We start from the raw sequence: 23,473 nt of genomic DNA, 5'->3' as shown, positions 1-23,473 counted from the left end.
GGTTATGGGCCAAATGTGGGTCAGTGGGACTAGGTGAGAGAAATGTTCGGCACGGACTAGTAGAGGCAAACTGGTCTGTTTCTGTGCTGTAAATGGTTATATGGAATGTGAGTCGGGTGTACAGAGCGTGGATTCAAAGCCAGAGTGTTTGTGGCCAGGGCAGGGGTTCTGGTCTGCTGGATAATGTGACCAGGGTCAGATTCAGGAGCACGTTTGAGTTTACAGTTGGCGTTCCAGGGTGCTGGTATATTTACTCCTCCTTTTAAAATCTGGTTTCTCTGGAGAATTTATTAATTGATTACTGTGTGACGTATTTTGGAAGAAAAAGCTGGTGTATTAAAATCCAGCAACACCAAAGGCCCATGGGTGCCGGATTAGTGGAGTTCCTGGTAGGGTTTCGGCAGTTGCCTAAAGATGTCCCTACCCCCACCCAAACCACAGGTTCTTTATTACTTTTCCTAGTCCTCAGCGTTTCAGGTTCTGTTCCAAGCAACAATGCAGCTTAATGTATTGCAGAAAGTAAAACTAGTTTCGAGTAAATTAAACTGCCCAGCACGTAACAGGCCCACGAGCTCATGCTGCCCAATTTACACCCAATTAGCCTACACCCCTACCCAGTACATTTTAAAGGGTGGGAGGAAACTGGAGCCCCCCCCCCCCTGGGAAAACCCACACAAACACAGGGAGAACGTACCAACACCTTGCGGACAGCGCCGAATATGTTCAGTTCCTTTCTGAGAACGTTTATGTGTTTCCGATTAGGGACAGTATGTGGTGGAGACGATGGAGCCTGCTGCTTCCTTGTTCCATTATGTGACTTCAGCGTGGACCGTCCCTGCATCGCAGCTTTTCACAAACACCTTCCTTTCCTTTTTTCTTGAGTTTTTTTTGTCAAAAAATATGTAATTTTTTTTCTCACAAACAAAAATCCCTCCCTCCCTCCCCCACCCCCCACACACATATACAGCTTCGTTCACCATCAGAGCTTAAGCATATAGAGTACAGTTGGGGAAACTATATTTATATATAGATACTTTTATACCTTTTTTTGCACCTTTACAGTATCTGGGCCCCTATGTGGTCCAGGTATGGCTGCTAGACCTTTACAAAAGTGCCATAGGTAGACAGCTGTTCATTTCTGCAGTCCATAAGTAGAGGGGAATCAGACGTCCAAGTGACTGCCAGTGCTATTTTTATAAATGAGATTTGATATTTGGTTAATTTGTCACTTATTTCCATGAAATTACCAAGTAGATAGAGCTCTGGATCACCTGTGAAGGCCACTCCTCTTATCCTGGTTAATTTTTTTCTGCGATTTCTTGTCAAAATGGCCTCACCTTCATGCACGACCACGTGGCACGTAGAAAAGTTCCTGTCTCAGTCCCGCATCTGAAAATATCTCTGAAATTTTGGCTTTTGATCTGTGTAACTTTTGAGGGATAAGATATAATTGGTGTAAAAAAAATTATACTGAACCAGTCCATAGCTTGCATTTAGAATTGACGTCGTGCTGTCCTCACACCAATCTGGCCAATTTCTTTCTGGAATCACCACACCCAAGTCCGACTCCCATCTTTCTCTTGACCTCTGTAATCCTGGTCTTGGAGGGAACCCCTTCCTTTCCTGACTTAGAACCTCATCTCTAACATCTGCTAGTCTGCTGATCTAAACCCTGACATTTCACTTCCTTTCTCCACAGATTCTACTGATTCAACCTTTCCTGCTTTCAGATCAAAAGGTTTGTTCAAAAAATGCCTTTATTTCTTTCTCTTTCAGTGGAAGCACATTTTAAGCACAAACCATAAGGACCCAGGGTTTTGGAGGCTGTGACGACATGTGCAACATCACCTGACTCTCACAGGACCTCTGTAATAAGAATGGTTTGGTATGTGCACGGTAGCCTTCTCCCGTTTTATCTCCACAATCCCAACTGCAGCCTTGTCTCCCCAAAACAATCCTCCCTTCTACAGTTTCCTGTGGGGCGCATCCATCAGAAGAAGGCTGGACTGTGGCAGGAAGTGAGGTTGAAAGAGATGTGCATGTTGCTAGTCAGTAAAATTGAAGAGCATGAATTCAACATCTTTCTATGGGGAACTGTCAGAACCAGACACCAATCCATACAACACTGCATGACTCTTTTATTCTTTAACATTTAATCCCTGAATGCTCCCACCACAAGACACTATCAATCCCACATCGTTTTTAAAAAGCAGCTTCTTTTTAAAGAAGTTATTCTCTTGATTCATGTATCCACCTGTAACTGGCCATTGTGCCAATTCTTGATAGGTCACCAATAAGAAATGTGCATTGTTCTAAATGGTCTTTAAACCATTGTATGTGTCTGAAGTAAACATTAAACTGACTGTACAGCCTTTAACCAACAATGAATCCATGTGAGAAAAGAATTCTAATATCCACAGAGATTTTGTGTTATTTGTGATTGTGACCATTTGCCTGCAAGACTTGAAATGGCTTTTTTTTTTTATTTCTCCTCAATATGTGCATTTTTTACAGGCTGACGGTGGGGAGGGGGGATGCAACCTGCTGGTAATGCAAATGAAATATTGTAATTCGATTTTAAAAACTAGTGTCTCGGTGATGCGGCTTTTTTCATAAAACGATACTGCTTGAATTAAATTGTGTCTAGCTATTTGCAGAGTGTGTCCTTGAGGAGATGTCTACTGCAATTTAACCCGTAAAGTGCTAATTAGCCACTCTGATCTGCCGAGTTTATAGCTTTTAGTGATGTGTTGTATTTGTGATGTCTGTGCCAGATTATAGTGTAATATATAAATCATCATTGCTAAACAATGTAAAAAAAAGCCTTTCCATTCTTCTAAACCAGCCTTTAAATGTGCATTTCTTGATTAGAATTGATGTAAAGAAACTCTGAAAATGAAGTTGTGAGTAAGTCTCCAATTCATCTATTTTTATTCATGTGGGCACTGACTCGTTATGGTAATCGTAGCATTAAATATTACACTAAACACATTCTTTGTACCTCAGTAGTGGGACCAGTAATCTTTCCTGAGATTAAATTTTATACGTACAGGATAGTAACAGGCCTTCAGCCCATGCTAGCCAATTGGCCTACGACCTGACCCCCCCCCCCCCCCACCCGGTACATTTCAAATGGTGGGAGAAAACCACGTAGATATAGGGAGAACGTACAAACTCCTTACAGCTCCAGATTCGAGCCCTAGTCGCTGCTGTTGGATCAGCATTGTGCAGCCTCCAAATGTAAATGTAATCTCAAAACAAAGAACTAAAAATCCCCAAACTAAATGTGATTCCTGCGTAGAATCTCTGTTACTGTAGTATAGCCTGTGTTCTGTACAGGAAGGTCTTGAGTTTGAACATGATTTTGTCATAGCTGTGATGTTTTTTAAAATTTTACTTTTTAAAAAAAATTGTTTAAATTTAGACATACAGCAGGCCATTTTGACCCATGTGTCTGGCCTCTCAATTTACCCCCCATTAACCTACTCCCCTGGTACATTTTTTTTGAATGGTGGGTGGAAACCGGAGCCCCCGGGAAAAACCCACAGACACGGGGAGAAGGTACAAACTCCCTACAGATAAAGTGGGATTCAAACCCAGGTCTGGTCCTGGTCGCTGGCTTTGTGCTAACTGTGCCGGAGGTTTATATAAAAAAAAAAGCACTCATTGCAGGGATTAGCTTGAATGTGCTCCTCGGGTTTGGAAGGGAAAATGAGTTGATGTGGAGGGGTCCTTTGTAATGAGAATGGGGTGATGTGAATTAAGGTGGAAGGAAATTGCTGCTACAGGTGTCACTGACAACTACATCAGATGCTTCATGCCATCATCTTTCTGAAGGGCCTTAAGAGAATTTGAGAGTTCTCTCTCTGTACCTTCTGATCTCAATTAAGTGGAAGAAAAATAATCTGTTATCTGCTTTATTACAAACATAAAAATAATTTTATATATTGTTAAAGTCATGTGTGCAATCCAAGGTGTTTCAGCCTCTTTTTCTCCCTCACACACCTCTCTAAGGTAATTCGACGATACAGGTGTACCCTGCTTTATGAAGGTGGAGCGTTCCCGAGAAACCGTTGGTAAAGTGAAAATTCGTAAAGCGTAAGACCCATTGACTACTATTGGAGGCAATTTTTGTTAAAAGCGAAAACCCATCATGGTTTCTGCGTATAAGCGAATTTTCATAAAGCGGGGTTTACCTGTATTGCCAAAATGGCCAGTAGCTGAAGCACATTATGTGAGAAGCACGTTTTTCATTTTCTTTTTTACTTTTTCATAGATATTTCCCCCAGTTGATCCTCCAGGTAACTTGATTTTTAAAAAAAATAGATCTTTAATGTTACATCGCTGACAAAAACAAACTGGTAAATTAAACAGAGCATCCATTAGTGCACTAAATATTTGATTAAGAATGTGAAAGAAAAAGGAGGTCATCCTAATCGATACAAGGAAGAGTAGAATTATTACAAAGGGTGGGATAATTTGTAAATGCATTTGTGTTGATTCCATAAATATTTTAATATTTGCATTTGGTGTAAATGCACAAAGTAACAATGGATTAAATGGTGCTGAAATGCTTATAAAATTATACTTTGTTATTTCCTTTGATAAAAAATGTCATGTTTCTGTTGCACTGAGACACATTGTGTATTGTAATAGTTGTACATTATTTGGACTAATTTTAACTCTTGTTTTCAGTATGAAACTAAAGTCTGTGGTTAAGAGCGTACTGTCTGCTTCAAAGAATTATTCTTTCAGTGGCACGTTCTGTTGCAACAAAAGTACAAAATACTGGTAACGTTCATGCATTGAAGAGGAATTTCATTATTTCAGGTCAATGACCCTTTGTCAGAACAGGGAGAAAGGAGTTGATTGTAAGGTACAGAGAGGGTGGAGGAGGAGTAGATAGGGAATATCTCTGATGGGATGAGGTTAGAATTGCTGTGGTCATCAGCTATTGATGAAACCTTCTGCATAATAGGTTCATGGAGGCAGGTCAAGAAACACAATGGAGAGGGAAAATAGAACCAATATTACAGATGCTTAGCTCATAGCAGAATTGTCCAATACTGATATAGAATGAACAAATTACCTGAAGGTGTGAATTTAATGTTGAGTCCAGCGGGACAGTGAGATGCTGCTGTTCCTCAAGGTTGTGTCAGCCTTAGAAAAACTATGAAGAGGCCATAGGCCAGAGTGGAAAGGGGAGTTTGTTCTTTAGAAACTGGGAAACACTATCAAAAGCTATGACCTGTAGTGATAGGCCATATGCCTTCTCCAATACTGTCAGGTGCAAATGCTATCCCCTACTCACTCATGTCTCCACTTGAAATGGTCCATTTTGGTGTAAGCTGACTGTTGCTTTCTGTGATAAAGGTTTGTTAATACGACTCAATCAATTTCCTATTTCAGGTTGTCTATCAGTATCAGGCTCCCAGGTAAGACATGCCAGGGGTTTGATGTACAAAAACCTCGTTTGCTTCAGAAACCCCTCATTCAATGTTTAAGAAATATTTGGACAGATAGAGGTTTATAGGGATGGGGGCCAAACACAGGCAGGGCATTTTAGTCGGTGTTGGCAAGTTGAGCCTCGTCCATATGACTCACAAGGAGCATTATTTGAAGTGAATTGTTTATTGTCATGTGTACGGAGATACAATGAGCTTTGTTTTACATTTTATCCAGGCAGGTCAACCCAAACTTGAGAACAGAAGGTGGTATGGAGAAAATAATTAATTTGAATAATTCAAGAGTAGCATCATTTTGCTAAGGAGATCCATTTTTAATACCTTTCTAGTATTTCCCCCACAGTTCATCCCTGAGACTGTTCCACATTAAAACCTCATGCTGATGTATAAAATCTTCAAGGCTAAGATGTGACTGGTGGTGGCAGGGATAGAGGACCTACAGAGCCCTCCATGTTTGGGACAAAGACACACTTTTCCCTTTATTTGCCCCTGTGTTCCACAACTTTAAATTTGTAATCAAACAATTCACATTCCAGATTTTATTAAAGATTATTTGTACATAATATATTTTGGTTTGACCATGTAGAAATTACAGCATTTTTTAGACATAGTTCCCCCATTTCAAGGCACCATAATGTTTGGGACATTTGGCTTCAAGTATTTGTAATTGCTTCATTGGTACAGATAGGAGAGCGAGGCTTGCTTCTAAGCTTTTGATCACCTTTATCCGTAGTTGCCATTTGTCAACATGAGGACAGACATGGTGCCTAATGAAAGTCAAAGAAGATGGAAAAAAATCACCCAAATGTTAGGATCACCAAACCGAAATAGCGCTCATTAATCGCTAAGGAAGATCTCCACTGCTGATGGCAGAAGAGTTCGTATCGGTAGGTCCAACAGATCAGAAACACTTGTGGATGTGTCAGTGACTTTCTGTTCACAAAGTATTCTGCAGACGGTAAACAGAGGCTACACTGCAAGATGCAAACCACGAGTTAGCCACAGAAAAAGGATGGCCAGATAAGTTTGCCAAGAAATGTTTAAAGAAATTCTGGAAAAAGGCATTATGGACAATTGAGACCAAGATTAACCTGTATCAGAGTGATGGCAAAAGTGTGGAAGCGTAAAGGAACTGCTCATGGTTTAAAGCATACCACCTCATCTGTGAAATAAAGTGGTGGGGGTGTTATGGTCTGGGCACGTATGGCCGCCACAGGTACTGGAACACTTACCTTCATTGCTGATGGCAGTAGCAAAATGAATTCTGAGGAGTATAGAAACATCTTATCTGCTCAAGTTCAGGCAAATGCCTCCAAACTCATTGGACGGCACTTCATCCTGCAGCAAGACCATGATCCCAAACGTACTGCTAAAGCAACAAAAGAATATTTCAAAGCCAAAACCTGGAAAATTCTTGAATGCCCAAATCAGTCACCTGATCTAAATCCGATTGAGCATGGCCTTCCAAATGCTGAAGAGAAAACTTAAGGGGACAATCCCCCAGAACAAGCAGGAGCTGAGATGTCTAGTCGAGGCCTGGCAGAACAGCACCTGGTGAATCACATACTTCATGCAACAAAGTACGAAACCTGACTACTTTAATATACATTGCTCTGTCCCAAATACACAGTCTCCTGAAATGAGGGGACTATCTATAAAAAGTATTGTACTTTCTACATGGTCCAACCAAAATGTACTCAAATGCACCTGTGAATTGCTTGATTACAAATTTAAAGCTGTGAAGCACATGAGCAAATAAAGGAAAAAATGTCTTTGTCCCAAACATTATGGAGGGTGTTCTAAGTAGTCTTTACCTGCTAGTGTCAACAGGTTGCCAGAATAGTTTCCGTCTGTGGTGATCCTCAAAACTTTGTTCCTTAACCTCTCATGGTGAGTAATGGCTTCTTTTCCTTATTTCTGGAGTGACTAGATTTTGATTAATATTTGTTACTAAAACATCTATTATCCATCTGCTCCAGTGGTCAATGAGAAAGATGCTTTTGATCTTTTCTAATAATTCCTACATATCAGTACACATTAACAGAAGCTCCATTCAAAAGTAGGTCATTAAGAAGGTTTGTGCCAACTCTGTACCACTCACTGGCCATTCTACACTCTTCTTGGTTTAGATGGGGTTTAAGTGAGGGACAATAGTTTACAGCAGTGGTTCTCAACCTTTTCCTTTCCACTCACATACCACTTTACTCCCTATACCATCGGTGCTCTGTGATTAGTAAGGGAAGGTTGAGAACCACTGCTCTAGACCCAATTGTTAGTGAAATACTTGGCTTGAGAAAAGTAATTATTGGCCCATTTCCTTTTGATGGCAATGCCTCGGAGCTAGGATGGAATCCGACAGCTGACTGATCAGAGGGAAAAATCATGGTCAAAGAGGCCAGGTTAGACTCAAATTATGTGGGTAACTGAAGGCAGAGGAGGAGCTGTTAAGTTCAGGAATAATGTGATTTCAAAGTATTACTCTCAGAAACTACTGCACTGTTTACAAAGGGAAAGGAATGAAATGGCAGACTTCAATCATTTAAATTATCTTTGGTAAAAGTTAACTCGCTGTCAGTCAAATTATTAGTGAGATGGCATAAACAGACCCTAAGATACTTGAGCAAAACAGAATCAAATTGCCCAACTAACCAATGTGCAGTTACGCACTTGCTTCCTCTTCAGACATCGATTCTGCTGTTGGTCCATGACATATGGATCCCTGTAATTGTGCATTAAGCCAGTAAACATCATCATGTTAACACAGGAGGGAATGGGAAACAAACAGAAAAATAATCTTCCCCTCATGAACATTTTCGTTTTTTTAAACCTGATTTTTTTCCACATTTGTTTAGACTTGTGCTATCCAGTTACTTAGGAGTGCAAAATCTAGGCTAACGTTGTAAGCGCGATGCAGTGTTCCTGGTTTCTGTGAGGTACGTTAGTACGAAAAAGAGCCGGGGATTTGTTCTGACAACCTATTCCCTTTTTATTTTTCAATCAACTCATTAAAAAAAAAACCTACCCAGCAGCATAGTGTTGGACTGTACACGTGGGCCAGATGTGCTTACATTTCACACGATATCATGTCAGTTGTGGTAAGGGTATTAATCAGCTCTAAGTTGCCATTTACAATTCATCCATGTTTTAAACAAGTTGAAATGTTGTCGGATACATTCTCAAACAAATGATATTGCCCCCTGCTGAATGGGGCACTCACATAGAGCCTTTCAATAAGGGGGAAATTAAAGCAGTACCCTATTAATTCTGCACGAGCCACTTCAATTGCACTCTGACTTGATAAGTGTTAAGACTAGTGCAGAATTAACATACGTAAGAATGCACTTTGACACAAACTACTTTAAGTTGACCATCTTACAAACTGAGTTCCAACATTTGTAGAAATATTACATACACGGTGATCTTATTATTTCACATTATCCAGTGTCATGAATACTTACATGTAGAGAAAAACTTCATGCTACAAACTGTAAACATTTCATCTTGTGGAAAAGTTGACCTTATGATCTAATTATTTTCCTTTATAATGATAAATACAGAATTTTAAAAAGACAGCATTCCCATTTAGAAACAAAATATTACTTCAAGAGAGAAATGTATTTTGCACTCCAGCTTTCGACTGAGACGAGGAAATGTTCAGCAACTTGCATACAACAACGAGGTTGGCAAAGCATAACAATTTTACTCTAAGACTCGGTCACTAGCTCCAGTTCCATCAGATCTTGGCATTTTGCTACATGACAAACTATGGAATCATTATACATATTTTTCATCGTTTCAGCACCTGAAAGTCAATGCTCAAAAATTATTGTATCGTTCTGGCATGCAATTTAAAAAAAAAACGTGCAAAATCAGCCCTGACAGTATTTATAACACTCTTGAACCACCCAGCACAAAATTTACTCTCTCAAATAAAGTAAGGGTGACAACAATCTTCTTCAATTTCGTTTATTGTTTTGGAAGATATTAAACTCATCTGTGTGCAACTGATACACCACCTGTGTAAAATCAAGTGCCGCTGGTCCTTACAGCTGTACTATTCCAATTGAAAACCATTCTGCCATGTAAAATGAGAACTAGTTTTATCAGTTTGAGACACCTCGATCCTTGTTAGGGTTCCTTTAACAGCTGAGGCCACTGTGTGTAGTGCCGTTGGCATCAACAGCCCAGTACAAACCTTATGTAAAGTAATCAAGGACAAAACTTATGATAGCCAACGGAACCATTCTTTAAACCATGAAATGTCTACTGAACATAAATAATACAGCATTTCCAATAGAGATAGATAGGAAATAATCCTATTCATCTCCTTCAGGAAAAGGGATAGAGAACCCTTTGCAGATATTTCTCGAAACTGTCCCACAGTACACCAGATTGTTCTTTAGACACCTCACTGGAATATTGTCTTTAGATTTGTGTATCAAAGTTAATATTTTCTTAGTCAAGATCAATAGGGTTGACATCATCTGGCCCTCCTCCACCAACCTCATCCTCCTCTCCTGCACCCATCAAGCTGTTCAAAAGGTTTCCTGCAAAAGAAATAACTCTAGTGAGGGTACAGCATACATTTAACATTTTCAAGAATGTTTGATAACAGCCTTTTTTTTCCAATAAATGTTAAAATTCTCTAAAAGCTTCCAAATAGCATCTCGGTATCTCTTTCTTTTCTTTTCCAATCTTTTTATTATTATAATTTATAAACACATACAGTTCAAAGAGATATGAAAAATACATAGTAAATAACGAATTAATACAGAGATATTAAACAATAATCTCGGTATCTCGATAATCATCCTGAATCAAACATCATGCATTTTCCATGCGACTTTTTCTCTTCTAAAGAGACACCTTTAATATTAAGTCAGTCATTGTAATCCCACCAGTCACAGGCCCACAATTCCCGATGTTCTCCAAAGCAAGTGCATAAATGATCTCTGTGTGTATAGACATGTCATGACTTTAGGAACAAGAACATAAAAGGGAAGATATTTCTTAGGATTCTTTTCTACCAAGTCATATACCTTACCCAATTAGTCTTTTCTACCAAGTCATATACCTTACCCAATTAGTCTTTTCTACCAAGTCATATACCTTACCCAATTAGTCTTTTCTACCAAGTCATATACCTTACCCAATTAGTCTTTTCTACCAAGTCATATACCTTACCCAATTAGTCTTTTCTACCAAGTCATATACCTTACCAATTAGTCTTTTACTGTCTTTGCCAAATATGGACTTGTTGTTCTACATCAGCTTTAACCATAATGAATCATCAACACGTGGAATGTTCTGTGCTTTTCTACCCTTTTTCTTCTTTAAGACTCACTAATCCTGATGACTTACTTTAGGAAAATATTTATTCATCCAAAATTCATGCAGTACAAAATAGCATCAATAATAATATTTAGTCATTGTTGATTTATCATCTTAGTACAATGTGGTAGACATTCACTAACCCTTGTCTATCCAACCCTGCCTTGTCTCACCATCATCCAACTACATGAAATACAAGATATTTAACCCATGAAAACGAGAGTAGAAAATGTCGGTAGTTTTTTCCTTTCTCCGAATAATGCATCTGAAGGATATCACTACAGGGGTCGTACAAGATGGGATTCGGAATGACAAGCAGTTTCCTCTGATTTATCACAGGAAGACAAAAGTGTCACCTCAGTCCCCACTAAACCTGTACCTGAACCAGACTGCTGGCACACCTGCACTCAAGCACTGCTCACTTCCACAGCTGGTCACCTCCAGAACACTTTGTTCATCCAAAACTTTGCTATTCTTTCCCAGACCATCAACATGCAAGCAAGAACCAGGAGGTGTCATCAGTTATACCACTCAATTTTTGGTGAGATCACAACTGATCTAGTTGCCGGTCTCATTCCTCATAATCCTCAATTCTCCAAAGTCGAAAAAAGTCTGATGATGGATCTTCAACATGAAGTTCCAACTCTGTTTCTTTTTACATTGATGTAACTTGACCTGTTGTGTGTTTCTAACATTACTGCTCTAGAGAACTTCATTTAGCCCAGTACCCTGAATACGCCTGAAATTGGCTAATCTCGGAAGCTAAGCAGGCTCACTTGGAGGGGAGACCGCCTAGGAACACCAGGTGCTGTAGGTTTCTGTGAGGGGCGCTTGTCTGTCTGCTTTACGGTAGTCAACAGTTAAAGAATTGAATGTATGTTATATTCTAACAATAATTCATGACAATAATGAACCTTTACCTTTAAATGTGGATTTCTGGTCATGTCAGTACAGTAAAGGATGTGGAAGGTTTGGAAAGGGAAGAGATTTGCTGGGTTGATGCACAGACTACATGAATGAGCTATGGGATACTTGGGTTATTTTCTCATGTGCTGAGGAAAGACTGAAAGAAGTTGGTAAAATTATGGGTTGCACTGATAAGGTGAACAGGCAGAAACTTTCTCCCCAGGGTAAAAATGTCACATATTCATGACAATAAATTGATTCTAATTCTATTTTAGATTTCGAGTATCTGCAGAATTTTTTTGATAATAAAAATGTCACCCTTTAAATTATCTAATGTTTCAGCCCCTGCAATTCTTCATGATACAGAATTTCGCTGATTAACAATCCTTTCAGTGAAGAACTGTGCATGCTTGATCTGAACTTTGGAAACATAGAACAATACAGCACAGAAAACAAGCTGTTCGGCCCTTCTAGCCTGTGCCAAACTATTATTCTGCCCAGTCTAACAGACTTGCACTCTGTCCATAGGCCTGCATATCCTTCCCATCCATGTACCTGTTCAAAAGTTGAGCCTGCATTCACTTCAGCTGGCAGCTTGTTCCATACTCCCACCTCTCTCTCTGTGAAGAAGTTCCCCCTTTCACCCTTATCCATGTCCTCTGGTTTGTATCTCACCTAACCTCAGTAAAAAAAATCTACTTACATTTACTCAATCTCTACCCCTCATCATTTAAATCTCCCCTCATTCCTCTACCCCCAGGGAATAAAATCCTTAACCTCCTTAACCTTTCTCTGTAACTTGGTTCCTGAAGTCCAGGCAACAGCCTAGTAAATCTCGGCATCCCTTCCTATCTTGCTTTGCTTCAGATTCAGGATAGCCTTGACCAAGCACATTTCTATGAACTTGGCCATTTCAACTGGTTCAGAAAAAGTGCTTCCATATTTAAACGTCTCTGTGCCCCAGCTCTGATACTAATTGTTCCCTTGATCAGGATTCCACTATGCAATTCTACAGGTGGACTTGCTGGGAAAAGAGGCTGGAGATCAAACTGTGATGCAAGGTGCTTATTACTGAGCATTTTCCTGAAAGGCAAACTGACAGTCACACCCTACATCCTTGACGTGTGAAGTTTATAAAGAAATACAAGTTCAGTAAAATCCCTTTTGCTGCAAGCAACCAGCAGCAAAATAAATAGGTTAAAAAATTCTGGTTTAAAATTAGCACCCCCCTCCCAGTCAGTTCACCAATCACCCAATTTCAAGCAACCGGCAAATACACTTAACCAGTATCTACCAATCCCCTGAAGTGATGGATATTGGGGGTTTTACAGTTTTTTTGCTCCAACAGGCTGTTGATTTTAGGTACAGTTAAAGGAATGTGTTTTTCGGCCCATGTGTCTGTGCCGAACATCATGTCCAAATTAAACTAAAAACTTCTTTTTGCACGTGACCTCTGCCTTTTGCAGGTTTACGATCTGTCTTAAGAATTGTTTCCTCTAAAGCCCAATTACAGTACATCATATTAACCATCTGAAGAATGGATGCCAGATTCATATTGCGTGCAAGAGGATTAGGGAGCTCTTAAGGAAATTGGTCACTTACTTTACAATGTAAATAATTCCATGATTAGCTTACCTAATAATCCTCCATACGAGGAAGTCTGTCTTGGTGCCACTCCAAAGAAGATCTGACCTATTCGGTCTAGATACTAGAATTAAAAATAATGAAACATCAAAACCTGAAGAGGTTATCTACTGGGATGAAAGAAGACAACAGGCATTAGAAGATCAGTTGATACTCAGACATCCCATGCTGGCAAGAGTGACTCTTCTGTAATTCAAAAAGGATGCTTTCGTAAATTTAAACTGGAATGTTATTTGGCTGGTTAAAATTTGCTTTGTTTATAAAAATAAAATGAAATTTTTAAAAATAATTTTGATTTAACTCTAAAAATTTCTCTTATGGGGCTATATGGAAATGGTCACTTCAAAACTAAAAACTATGCATATAAAATAACATACTGTGCTTTAAAAGTACAGACACACTTGACCCTGTTGATAAAAATTAGCGCTCAGTGCACCAATTGAAACATCCTCCTTTTCAACAACATTCACTGCACCTCTACCCACAGAATTGATCCACACAAGGCTAACACAAAATGAAGCGGAACGGGGAAATCTGCAGTCACTGTGATTATGCTACAAATGTACTATCGTTTATCTGGCACTTTTGTGCATTGCAACACAAAATGGAGATTTTTTTGTCTTCAACAAGATGTAGTTTAACACACAGCTCCAACAAAAGTAAAATAAAAAAGTACATTTACTTCCTTGAAACTGCCGAAGCTTTTTTGTGCAGCTTTGAAGCTTCCTGAACAACGTGACTTCTCCCATCAAAACCTCAACTTTAACGTTCAATCATATCTAAACCTCTGCAAGAACTCGGGTCAAGCAGAATCAATGAGAGAAAATGAACCGCACGATTAGGGTGGCCGTTAGCTTAATGCTGTTACAGCTCTAGTGACCCGGGTTTGAACCTGGTGCTGACTGTTTTTCTTTGGCTTGGCTTCGCGGACGAAGATTTATGGAGGGGTAACGTCCACGTCAGCTGCAGGCTCGTTTGTGGCTGACAAGTCCGATGCGGGACAGGTAGACACGGTTGCAAGGGAAAATTGGTGGGTTGGGGTTGGGTGTTGGGTTTTTCCTCCTTTGTCTTTTGTCAGTGAGGTGGGCTCTGCGGTCTTCTTCAAAGGAGGTTGCTGCCCGCCGAACTGTGAGGCGCCAAGATGCACGGTTGGAGGTGATATCAGCCCACTGGCGGTGGTCTTTTGTACATTCTCTGGGTGCTCCAATTTCCTCCCATGTTTCAAAACGTACAGGGGTTTTATGTTAATTGCAGAATTGGGCAGCATGGGGCTCATGAGTTGGAAGGGCCTGTTACCGTGCTGTATATCTAAATTTAAAAAGATTATTCCAAACCATTCATCAAGAACTTCTAGAAATGCTGACCATTCTTTTTCTCCTACTTTGGCTGCTAAACCTGCTGAGTCCATCCAGCAGATTGTGCTTAGCTTCGGATTCCAGCATCCGCAGTCTCCTGCGTGTCTTTGCACATCCTTACCGTAGCTCATTAATGCTTGACTTCGCTAGTTTACTTTTCCCTCTCAATGATGAGTCTAGAATTATCCATAAAATGTGGCTTCGCAAAAACTTTGCCAACGATTGAAAGATGGAGTAGGATCACAGAAAATCTTGACAAGGTTTCAATAAACTGCTCAAGATCAGTGCAGCATTAAGGTAATATTTTGATTCCACTCGAGTTTTGTGTTTTCTTTTAAAAATTCCCACGTATTGATAAAGCAGAAAATACGCACGGTTGTATTAAAGCTTACCTACCTTATAATCCTCATTCAAACTCCTCCATACGCAAATGGGCATTTGCTTCCCGTTGCAGCCTGGAATTTGTGAATGGGAGAAAGAGGAAATAAGGGCTTCCTACACCTCTTTGGAAGTTTGCCCCACCCCTTGCTATCTCCAGGAATTCATATAGTTTGCAACAAAAAATTAACCACAACTAGTTGCATACAAGGATTTATCAGGAGACCACCTTGTCCAAGCAGGATCATTAAAAGAGCTCAGAACTATTCAGTCAAACTCTTGTCCTTTTCCCCAGAGCTCTGCAAGTACCAGTCAGTATTCCCTTTCTAGGCAAGTCTTATATGACTAAAACCCCAACGCATTTCCTTCAATTGGTGTATCTGTCATAACTAACTGCATAAAAATTGAAAACCAAGAACTAGCCTTCCTTCACTTCTTTCCCTCTCCTGCAAACATAAATGCCAAGTTTTTCTGACAAGAGCAGAAATAAACCAAAGCTGGTATTTAATGTTGACAAGTATTAGCCAAAAACAAGTGCAGCGAGCAAGACTAGAATTTCAATTTAGACAAGCCGCACAGTAACAGGCCCTTTCGGCCCATGAGCCCATGGTGCCCAATTTGATCCAATTGACCTACAATCCTCGGTATGTTTTAAATAGTGGGAGGAAACTGGAGCCCCCGAGGAAAACCCACACAGACATGGAGAGAACAAATGAATTATTATAAAGATAGAATCTATCTGCTTTTTCTTCTAACAGCAAACACCACTCAGTCCGTCGATCAATACTGGTTGCCAAGGGAACAATGCCCTCAGTCCCACTCCTCTCACCTCATCTCACCATACCCCTGCAGCTTACTCGCTCTCGCACAAACCCAAAAATTCCCTTTTGATTTTTTTTTTGCCAATTAATATAACACCAGATATTTTGGAGATGGGAGGAAATCGATACAGTCATGGTGAGAGCATGTAAACTCCACATGGACAGCACCCGAGGTCAGGATCAAATCCAGGTCCCTGGAGCTGCACAGTATGTTTCTCAAAGAAACTGTATTTAGTGGTCAGGAAAGTCAGATAGCATGGAAAATATGGAGCACTAGATCAGTGGCAGCCATCAGACACCTATCCACACTAGTCCCACTTTTCACCACTCTGCCTGCTATCCCCTCAGATAATGCATTCCAGATTTCAACTTTCTAGGTAAAAATAATCCATTCTAAAATCCACCCTAAATACACTATCCCTGAAACCCATATCTCTGACACAACTAAGGAAAAAGTTTCTATTTATCCCATCTATGCTCCTCAATCAGGTCCCATCTTTGAATTTCTCTGCTCCAAAAATCACGGCCTATCAGGTCTCCTCTCTCATGCAGCAGAAACTCACTGATCACATCCTTTCTTTTGTATAACCTGTAGCACTAAGCACAGCTCTCCCAACTGTGGCCTAATATTTTAAAAAGTTGTAGCATTTCCTCCCTGCAGTTAGGTATTGTGCCATGGCTAACTAAAGCAAGCATCACACAGGTCTCCTTCATCAACCTAATCTGTGGTTTTCATGGATCAAAAGGACATGAACACCAAGGGCCCTCTGTTTCTTGATTCTTAAGGTTCTACCACTCTCCATTTTACTTCATATTATTAGTCCCTTCAAAATACATCTCTCATTTCTCAAGATTAAATTCCATCTTCCACTTCTTTGCCCATCTTACAAATGGATCGATATCACACAACATCCTTCCCCTCGAGTTCACACCATCTGCAAAATTACTGATCACACCCCATGCATTCACATCCAGATTGTTAATGTACAAACCAAACATTAAGGGTTGCAGCACCAATTCCTAGGTATACCACTGGTCACAGGCCTCCAACTGACACCTTCCTGACTTCCTGTCGTAAAGCCCATTTTGGATGTAAAGCCCATTTTGAATTACCCAGGATTTCATGGACTCTTTGATCTACTTTGTCACTGATCACCATGCAAACTACACGAACTGTACAACCTCATCCACACACTGACTGCATTAAATTAGTTTGGAAATTCTAAAATTATGATGTGATTCAGGATGAAGCAAGACTGGTGGAATATTGTTAGGAGCCAGGTATTTTGCTGTAGAGATCTAGTCCTGTTGCATTAAAGATTTTTAAATCAGAAGCTATGTCACATAAAATAAACCACTGAAAGGCTGGGAAAATGATGGGATACTATGCACTGTTATGCCTGAACTCCGTTAAGGAAAAGCCAAGAGCATGAGGAGGATCTCATGCCTGATTTTATCTTCAGGCATGCAGCAGGAGGCGAATTTCCATTTGTGAGGGAATGAGTCCTGAGAAGGAGACAAGATCATCAGTCCAAACAACACATGAAAGAACACATCAGAAAGTGGGCCATTCTGCCCCTTTAGGGCTATTTTTCCATTCAATAAGATCATGGCTGGCCTTTGGTTTCAATAACACGATCTTCAATTCAGGCTTAAACTGGTGCTGGGAACACCAAAGGTTTCGAATCCTTCCTGGTAATTTTTTTCCCCTCATCTTAATCATAAAGTGTTAATCCCCTCTTCCATGTTCACAATCTCTGATTTCAAACTTTCCAGCCAGGGAGACCTAATATCTATCTGCTCATGGCCCTTAAGTATTTAAAGTGGCAGTGAGATCATCTTTCATATGTGTATATCCAATGAGTATAGGCCTTGAATGTACAAGATGATATCACTGGACAATTTCCTCTTCCAGAAACATCTATGACCAGCATAAGGAGGCCAAGGATACAAAATCCAAGTTAAAAAAAAGATGCAGGAAATCTTGTTTTTATTATTACTGAATCCAAGTTTGTTGAATTACATAAGCAAGGAGGAAAGTAACTTGAAAGGGGGCACAAATTGTCTGCAAAGGGACACTGAACATGTTCCATGGGGGAACAAAGAGAGGTTGGAGGGACTTCATGGATCAAGTAGCATCCACGGAGCGAAATTATTACAGGTACTCCTCAACTTACGTCTTTGCTGTCCAACCAGACTGACCCCTGCCAACCTCTCGCGAGAGGCGTTATTTTCCATAGATAGGCCCCGACTTCCACCCTAATTTTTATTTTTGGACGTATGTATGGATGGCCGCAAGTCGCATAGATGGTAAGTCGGCGAAGACCTGTCATAAACATTTTGAGGTGGGGCTCTTTATCCTTTATAAAGAGTTCCAAACCAAAATGCTTACTGTTCCATCTTCATGAGCTGTCCCCTCATGCAACTTCTCCTTACCTTACTGAATCCTCACAAGTTACTGTGTCGATAAATTACACTGGCACATTATAAAAGTGATTGCGTGGACTGCAAACAAATCCAAATATACCCACGTCTATCCAATGCTCTTGACCTTCCCATCATCACACTTATGGTCCCTCACAACATGTGCAATGTAGCAATGAAATAGTAACTCACCTCAATATACATTGGATCTCTCTTCAAAGATGGTTGATATTGTTCACATAACACTGTAAAAACGGTAAGTTTTCCCCTTTAGCAGAGAATAAAGTGCAATTATTATAACATTTTAAAAATGAGTGCTTTCAAATTATTTTCATCGAAAAAAATACCTACCCCTCAACAGCAAGTAATAAGAACCAAATAAAGTTTAACAATGGCTGTACAAATGGAGGCCCCTTTTCTATGGAGGGGTGCTTTTCTGTATAAGTTGTGAAGACCAGTGATGCTGTGTTTTTATTTTTTAAGCAAAGAAATCTGAAAAAATAAAGATAACATGAAATTTAAAAAGGTATTCATCTACAAGATCTGCATTAAAATACTTAGAAAGGAAATTATCGAGGTGGATTAAGGATTACCCGTTCATCTGGATGCAAAAATCACACCCTATTTACATGGTTTAAATCTTTTATTAACTTTTTTTGAAATGGAAAAAGGACTTCACCTCAAAAGTGTAAATACCAGTACAACTCCAATTACACAAAATGGTCAGGACTGCACCTACGTTGGATAAACTTTTTTTTTCGGATAATTGATTATTTTTAAAAAAACAGCCAAGTAGCAACAGAAAATCACTTGCATCTATGTTTAAAGAACAAAGGAAGGCTTTTTAAGCATTAAAATAATGTTTAATTCTCACCAAAAAAATGCTGGCCACCATCTAACATCGAGACCTCCCAACCGCCAATCCCCCCCAACACGTCCCCACCACTACTGCAGATCCCTGGGGAGGGAATCAGCCGATGGAACACTCACTGGCGAGTTAGCGGGCTCCTGTCTCCCCAGTCACCGGAGCTCCCGACGCCAGGTAGTCTGGTGTGCGTGTGCAGTAAGCCAAGGGGAAGGTTCGGAGTTGGCATCGATGTCCAGTAGGCTGAGGAGGAAGGGAGGGAAGGGGAGGGTAAGGCCTGAGGTCCCGCTCCTGCCCGGGAGGCCACTCTCCTTGATGATGCTGGGACAAGTGATTCTTCCGACTGCTTTTGGCTGGGAGACAGTGATGTGCAGTTTGAGAGGGAAGGTTGGAGAGAAAAGTCAACAGGAGAAAGTAAAGAAGAAATGAAAAGAGAGAGGGGAGAGAGTTACCTGAAATGATGACAATCGTCGTTCTAATTTCATGTCGAGCAAATTTTTTTTTTCAACCTGTGAGGTCAGTTCAGCTCCAAAAAAATTTTGGGTTAAATGAGGATTTCTGATTTGTTTTGGATATCCTTACTTATCCAAAAAAAAAATTAAATTCAGATAAATGAGGATTTTGGAGAATCTGATTTTGGATAATTGGAGTTGTACTATGTACTTACTACTTCAATAATCAAAATTATGTTAAGGTTTATTTTAAACATTTTAAATACTAAATGATTAATGCTGCTAAATTTATTGAATCTGTGGTATCAAATCTACCAATTATGCTTTTATGTTTAGGTTTTCTGAAACGTTGATAGGATAAAGGGATAGCTTTCCATTTAAAATTTTAAAACAAAAATCTAAAATTTATTTCAGATCATTTTCCCCAAACAGGTGTCAAAAACTAAAAGAGGTCCTTCATAGACAGTTTCATGGCATGGTAATAGGCTTTTGGCCAAATTTGTCCATGTTAACCAAGCTGTCTGTTACCCAAGGTAGTCCCATATATCTGTATTTGATCCCTAATCTCCTGAATCATTCCCATCCATGTACCTTTAAAATGTAAATGGGAAAAGCAGGGACATGTATAGTATAGTCAACATATCAGTTGTTTTTAAGAAAATAGATTGGCAATAGTTAAAGTACAGAGTACCCACTTTCAATAATTACACCTCCACTTGGTTATAATGTCTTCCAAGAGACACAAAACATTTTTTGTAATATAAACAGAAAATACTGGGAATATTCAAAATCTCAGGCAGCATACATGGAGAGAAAATTAGATGACTTTTCATCAGATCTGATGAAATACCACAAAAATGTTAACTCCCTGGCCCAAGATGACTGTTTCTAACATTTCTGCTTTTATTTTAGATTTCCAGCATCCAGTTATTTTTGACTTTTCATCTGTGACTTTTCATTAGTGCACGACGTTGATATTGCTTCTAAAATGTTTGTTCACTTTAAAATATTAATTTTTAAAATTCAATATAATTTCCTACTTCACTAATTAATGTCAAGTCCAACAGGGATTCTATTCAAAAAATAATAATATACATAATTTGAATTAAAGATAAATAATAAACGTTCATACTGCAGACAGACCTTTTGTGGTGTCAGAGCAGTCCCTGATTAATACGACAAGGAGAGGGTTAGAAGTTTGATAGCTGTTGGAAGGAAACAGTTCTTGAACCTATAGGTACTGGTCTTCAGGCTTCAGTACCTTCTGCCCAAAGGTAGCAGTGAGAAGAGGTTGTGACCAGGGTAATGAGGGTCCTTTGTGATGTTGGCTGCCTTTTTGAGAGAATGTCTCACATGTATTTATTCAATAAATACGGAGGTCAGAGCCTGTGATAGATCTGGCAACATTTGCTACCTTCTGTGTTCCTGATTAATAGTTTAATATGTTGAAAAGAAAAAAGCTCAAATAAAACTACAAACAGGGAAGTTGCACCTACTGTACACCAGCCATTTTCAATGGGGGCCATAGAGCCTCCAGGAGGCCACAGCACATTTGGGAGGAGAGGGGGGTGGGGTGAAGGAGGATGCAGGGACAGAAATCATAAAATATTTTTATGTAGACAGTAGGAGTGAAGTATAGAAAAAAACCAACTAAGCCTTCCCACAGGGAAGGGGGACCCATAAACTTTGAGCAGATTCCTGAAGGGCCATAGCAAAAAAAGGTTGAGAATAGCTGCAGTAAACCTTCCTAAATACTTATTTTGTCGAAAATAGATGTACAGGCCAACCCAAGTGAGAAGTTGAATAATGAGGAATAACAACTAAGTAAGCAGATGACCCAAATCACTAATGAGTAAACTTGCAATCTGCCTGAACGTTCAGGCAAAACCTTTTTTAATTTCTCAGCATTCTATTTCCAAGTGCATGAAGATCACTGGCTGCAACAATAAACTTCCATCCTTCTTTTGCCTCTATGAGTTTTCAAGTGCTTCGTAGACAAACTTCTTTCCTGCTAGTCCAACCATGCACTGCAGCACAGTTACCATACTGCTCTCTGAATACCAGGACTTTCACTGAGGAAGTGCTTCAAGCATCATTCATAGACTTCAGCCAAAATAAAACACGTATCCCAACAGAAATCTAAGACTCAGAATCTGCTGGAATAACACAAAATGAAGTGAACACCAACAAGCTCAAAGACAGTTGCTTCATCATATCTGTCAGGCTCCTGAATGAACACGACAACACTGCTGTCATACTGCTCTTGTTTGGGACTATTTGATCTTTCTTTTCATTGAAAGTCTATACTGGTACACGATCCTTTATCTGGAACCCCTGGGGGACAGTGTGTTCCGAATTTCGGATTTTTCTGCATTTCGGAAAGACCATCGAATTGCCTATCCACCCCCACCTCCTTCCAGTCGCCCGGCCGCCTCCCCCAACCGCGGCCCCTCAGCCGTCTGGACGTCTCCTCCGGCCGCCGCTCCCTCAGCCGACCGGCCGCCTCCCCCGACCGCCAGTCCCTTAGCCACCTGGACGCCTCCCCCAACCGCCGGTCCCTTGGCCGCCTGGCAGTCTCCCCTGACCGCTGTCCTTTGGCCGCCCGGCTGTCTCCCCCGACCACCATCCTTCAGCCGCCTCCCCCAACTGCCGGACCCTCGGCTGCCTGACCGTGGTCCCTTGGCCGTTTCCCCCGACTGCAGTCTCTCGGCTGTCTCCCCCAACTTCCGGTCCCTCGGCTGCCCGGCCGCCAGTCCATCGGCTGTCCAGCCGCTCCCCGACTGCCGGTCCCTCAGCCGCCTCCCACGACCGCCAGTCCCCACTTGCCGGATTTTGGAGCTTTGCAGATTTTAGATGTCTGGATAAAGGATCATGTACCTGTACTATATAAATTATGCTCTTTACATGTCAATATGTCAGAGGTAACTAGACTAGTGATTCTCAACCGTTACTTTTCCACTTACATACCATCTTAAGTAATCCTTTTCTAACCACAGAGCACCCATGGCATCCTATTCCTTAGGTACTCTGTGGTTAGTAAGGGATTACTAAGGTTGTATGTGAGTGGGAAAAGGTTGAGAACCACTGTATTAGACTGCTCACAGATATAATGTTAACAAATAAATTTAAATGTAATAGATTATAAACACAAGCACATAGGATTAATGAAGCATTACAGTAAAATACCCCATCTCTTACATCAAATTTCAAAGCAAATAGTTTTGTGCACTCCTTCCTTGCTTACTTACTGTAAAACCGCCTGAGCTACAAACATGTCCACCTCACTCCGGTAGCCCTTTGATGCAGAATATTCTACTAACATATTTGCACAGCCCTCACCATCGGCTGAGTGCAGGAAGTGATACCGAGATTCAGTGTAGTTTTGTTCTGCAAAGGGAACACAAAGTCATTGTAAATTAGCAATGAAAGACAAAATACAGTAGAATCCCCATTATCCAGAATTCAATCAACTGAAATCAAAACGACGGCCTACAGCAGGTGTTTAATGAAATTTGAATAAAGTTGTGTTTCAATAAAAAGGTGCCGCCCAGGATGAAGAGACAGTCGATGCCGCTCACCACTGGGGCAATTCTCCCAAAATGTCTCCCTATCCCTGCCTCTGAAGAATCTTTATTCTTATTTGTATTAGGTATGCTAGTAAAGCTGCATCTGTAAATCTGGGGGAGGGTGGGTTAATTATGATGGCGGCACAGTTAGAGTCATGGCTAGCGCAACACTGTTACAGCGTCAGCGATCAGGGTTTGAATTTAAATTTTGTAAGTTATGGGAATTACCTGATTAAAATGAACTTTACATAATTAAATTCCTTAAT

General features: G+C 40.3%; 2 protein-coding genes across 20 annotated transcripts in view; one reads left to right on the top strand and one right to left on the bottom strand.

The window, feature by feature from the left end:
* LOC138747034 (arf-GAP with dual PH domain-containing protein 1-like) overlaps window positions 1-23,473 on the top strand; it is a 160,931-nt gene that overhangs the window by 123,418 nt on the left and 14,040 nt on the right. Inside the window, exons 11-13 of one of the 17 annotated variants that reach the window (XM_069905905.1) lie at window positions 1,777-1,885; window positions 2,872-2,907; window positions 4,277-12,578. The exons of 6 other annotated variants lie outside the window; for them this stretch is intronic. In XM_069905905.1, the coding sequence (XP_069762006.1) occupies window positions 1,777-1,805 (29 nt within the window). In that variant the 3' untranslated portion in view covers window positions 1,806-1,885; window positions 2,872-2,907; window positions 4,277-12,578. Of the gene's footprint in view, window positions 1-1,699; window positions 1,739-1,776; window positions 12,579-23,473 lie in introns of those variants that run through there. 10 more of the 17 variants (XM_069905900.1, XM_069905899.1, XM_069905908.1 and 7 more) reach the window with 10 other exon arrangements.
* get4 (guided entry of tail-anchored proteins factor 4) overlaps window positions 8,427-23,473 on the bottom strand; it is a 30,748-nt gene continuing 15,701 nt past the window's right edge. For 2 of the 3 annotated variants that reach the window (XM_069905912.1, XM_069905914.1), the window contains exons 5-9: window positions 22,890-23,028; window positions 18,676-18,816; window positions 18,517-18,592; window positions 13,338-13,410; window positions 9,418-10,012 (exon numbers count right to left, since the gene is read on the bottom strand). In XM_069905912.1, coding sequence (XP_069762013.1) covers window positions 9,921-10,012; window positions 13,338-13,410; window positions 18,517-18,592; window positions 18,676-18,816; window positions 22,890-23,028 — 521 coding nt within the window. In that variant the 3' untranslated portion in view covers window positions 9,418-9,920. Of the gene's footprint in view, window positions 10,013-13,337; window positions 13,411-18,516; window positions 18,593-18,675; window positions 18,817-22,889; window positions 23,029-23,473 lie in introns of all 3 variants that reach the window. The other variant, XM_069905913.1, reaches the window with a different exon arrangement.

Source organism: Narcine bancroftii, chromosome 12, assembly GCF_036971445.1.
Source record: "Narcine bancroftii isolate sNarBan1 chromosome 12, sNarBan1.hap1, whole genome shotgun sequence".
Classification (NCBI taxonomy): Eukaryota; Metazoa; Chordata; class Chondrichthyes; order Torpediniformes; family Narcinidae; genus Narcine; species Narcine bancroftii.
This window is presented reverse-complemented; position numbering and strand designations above follow the sequence as displayed.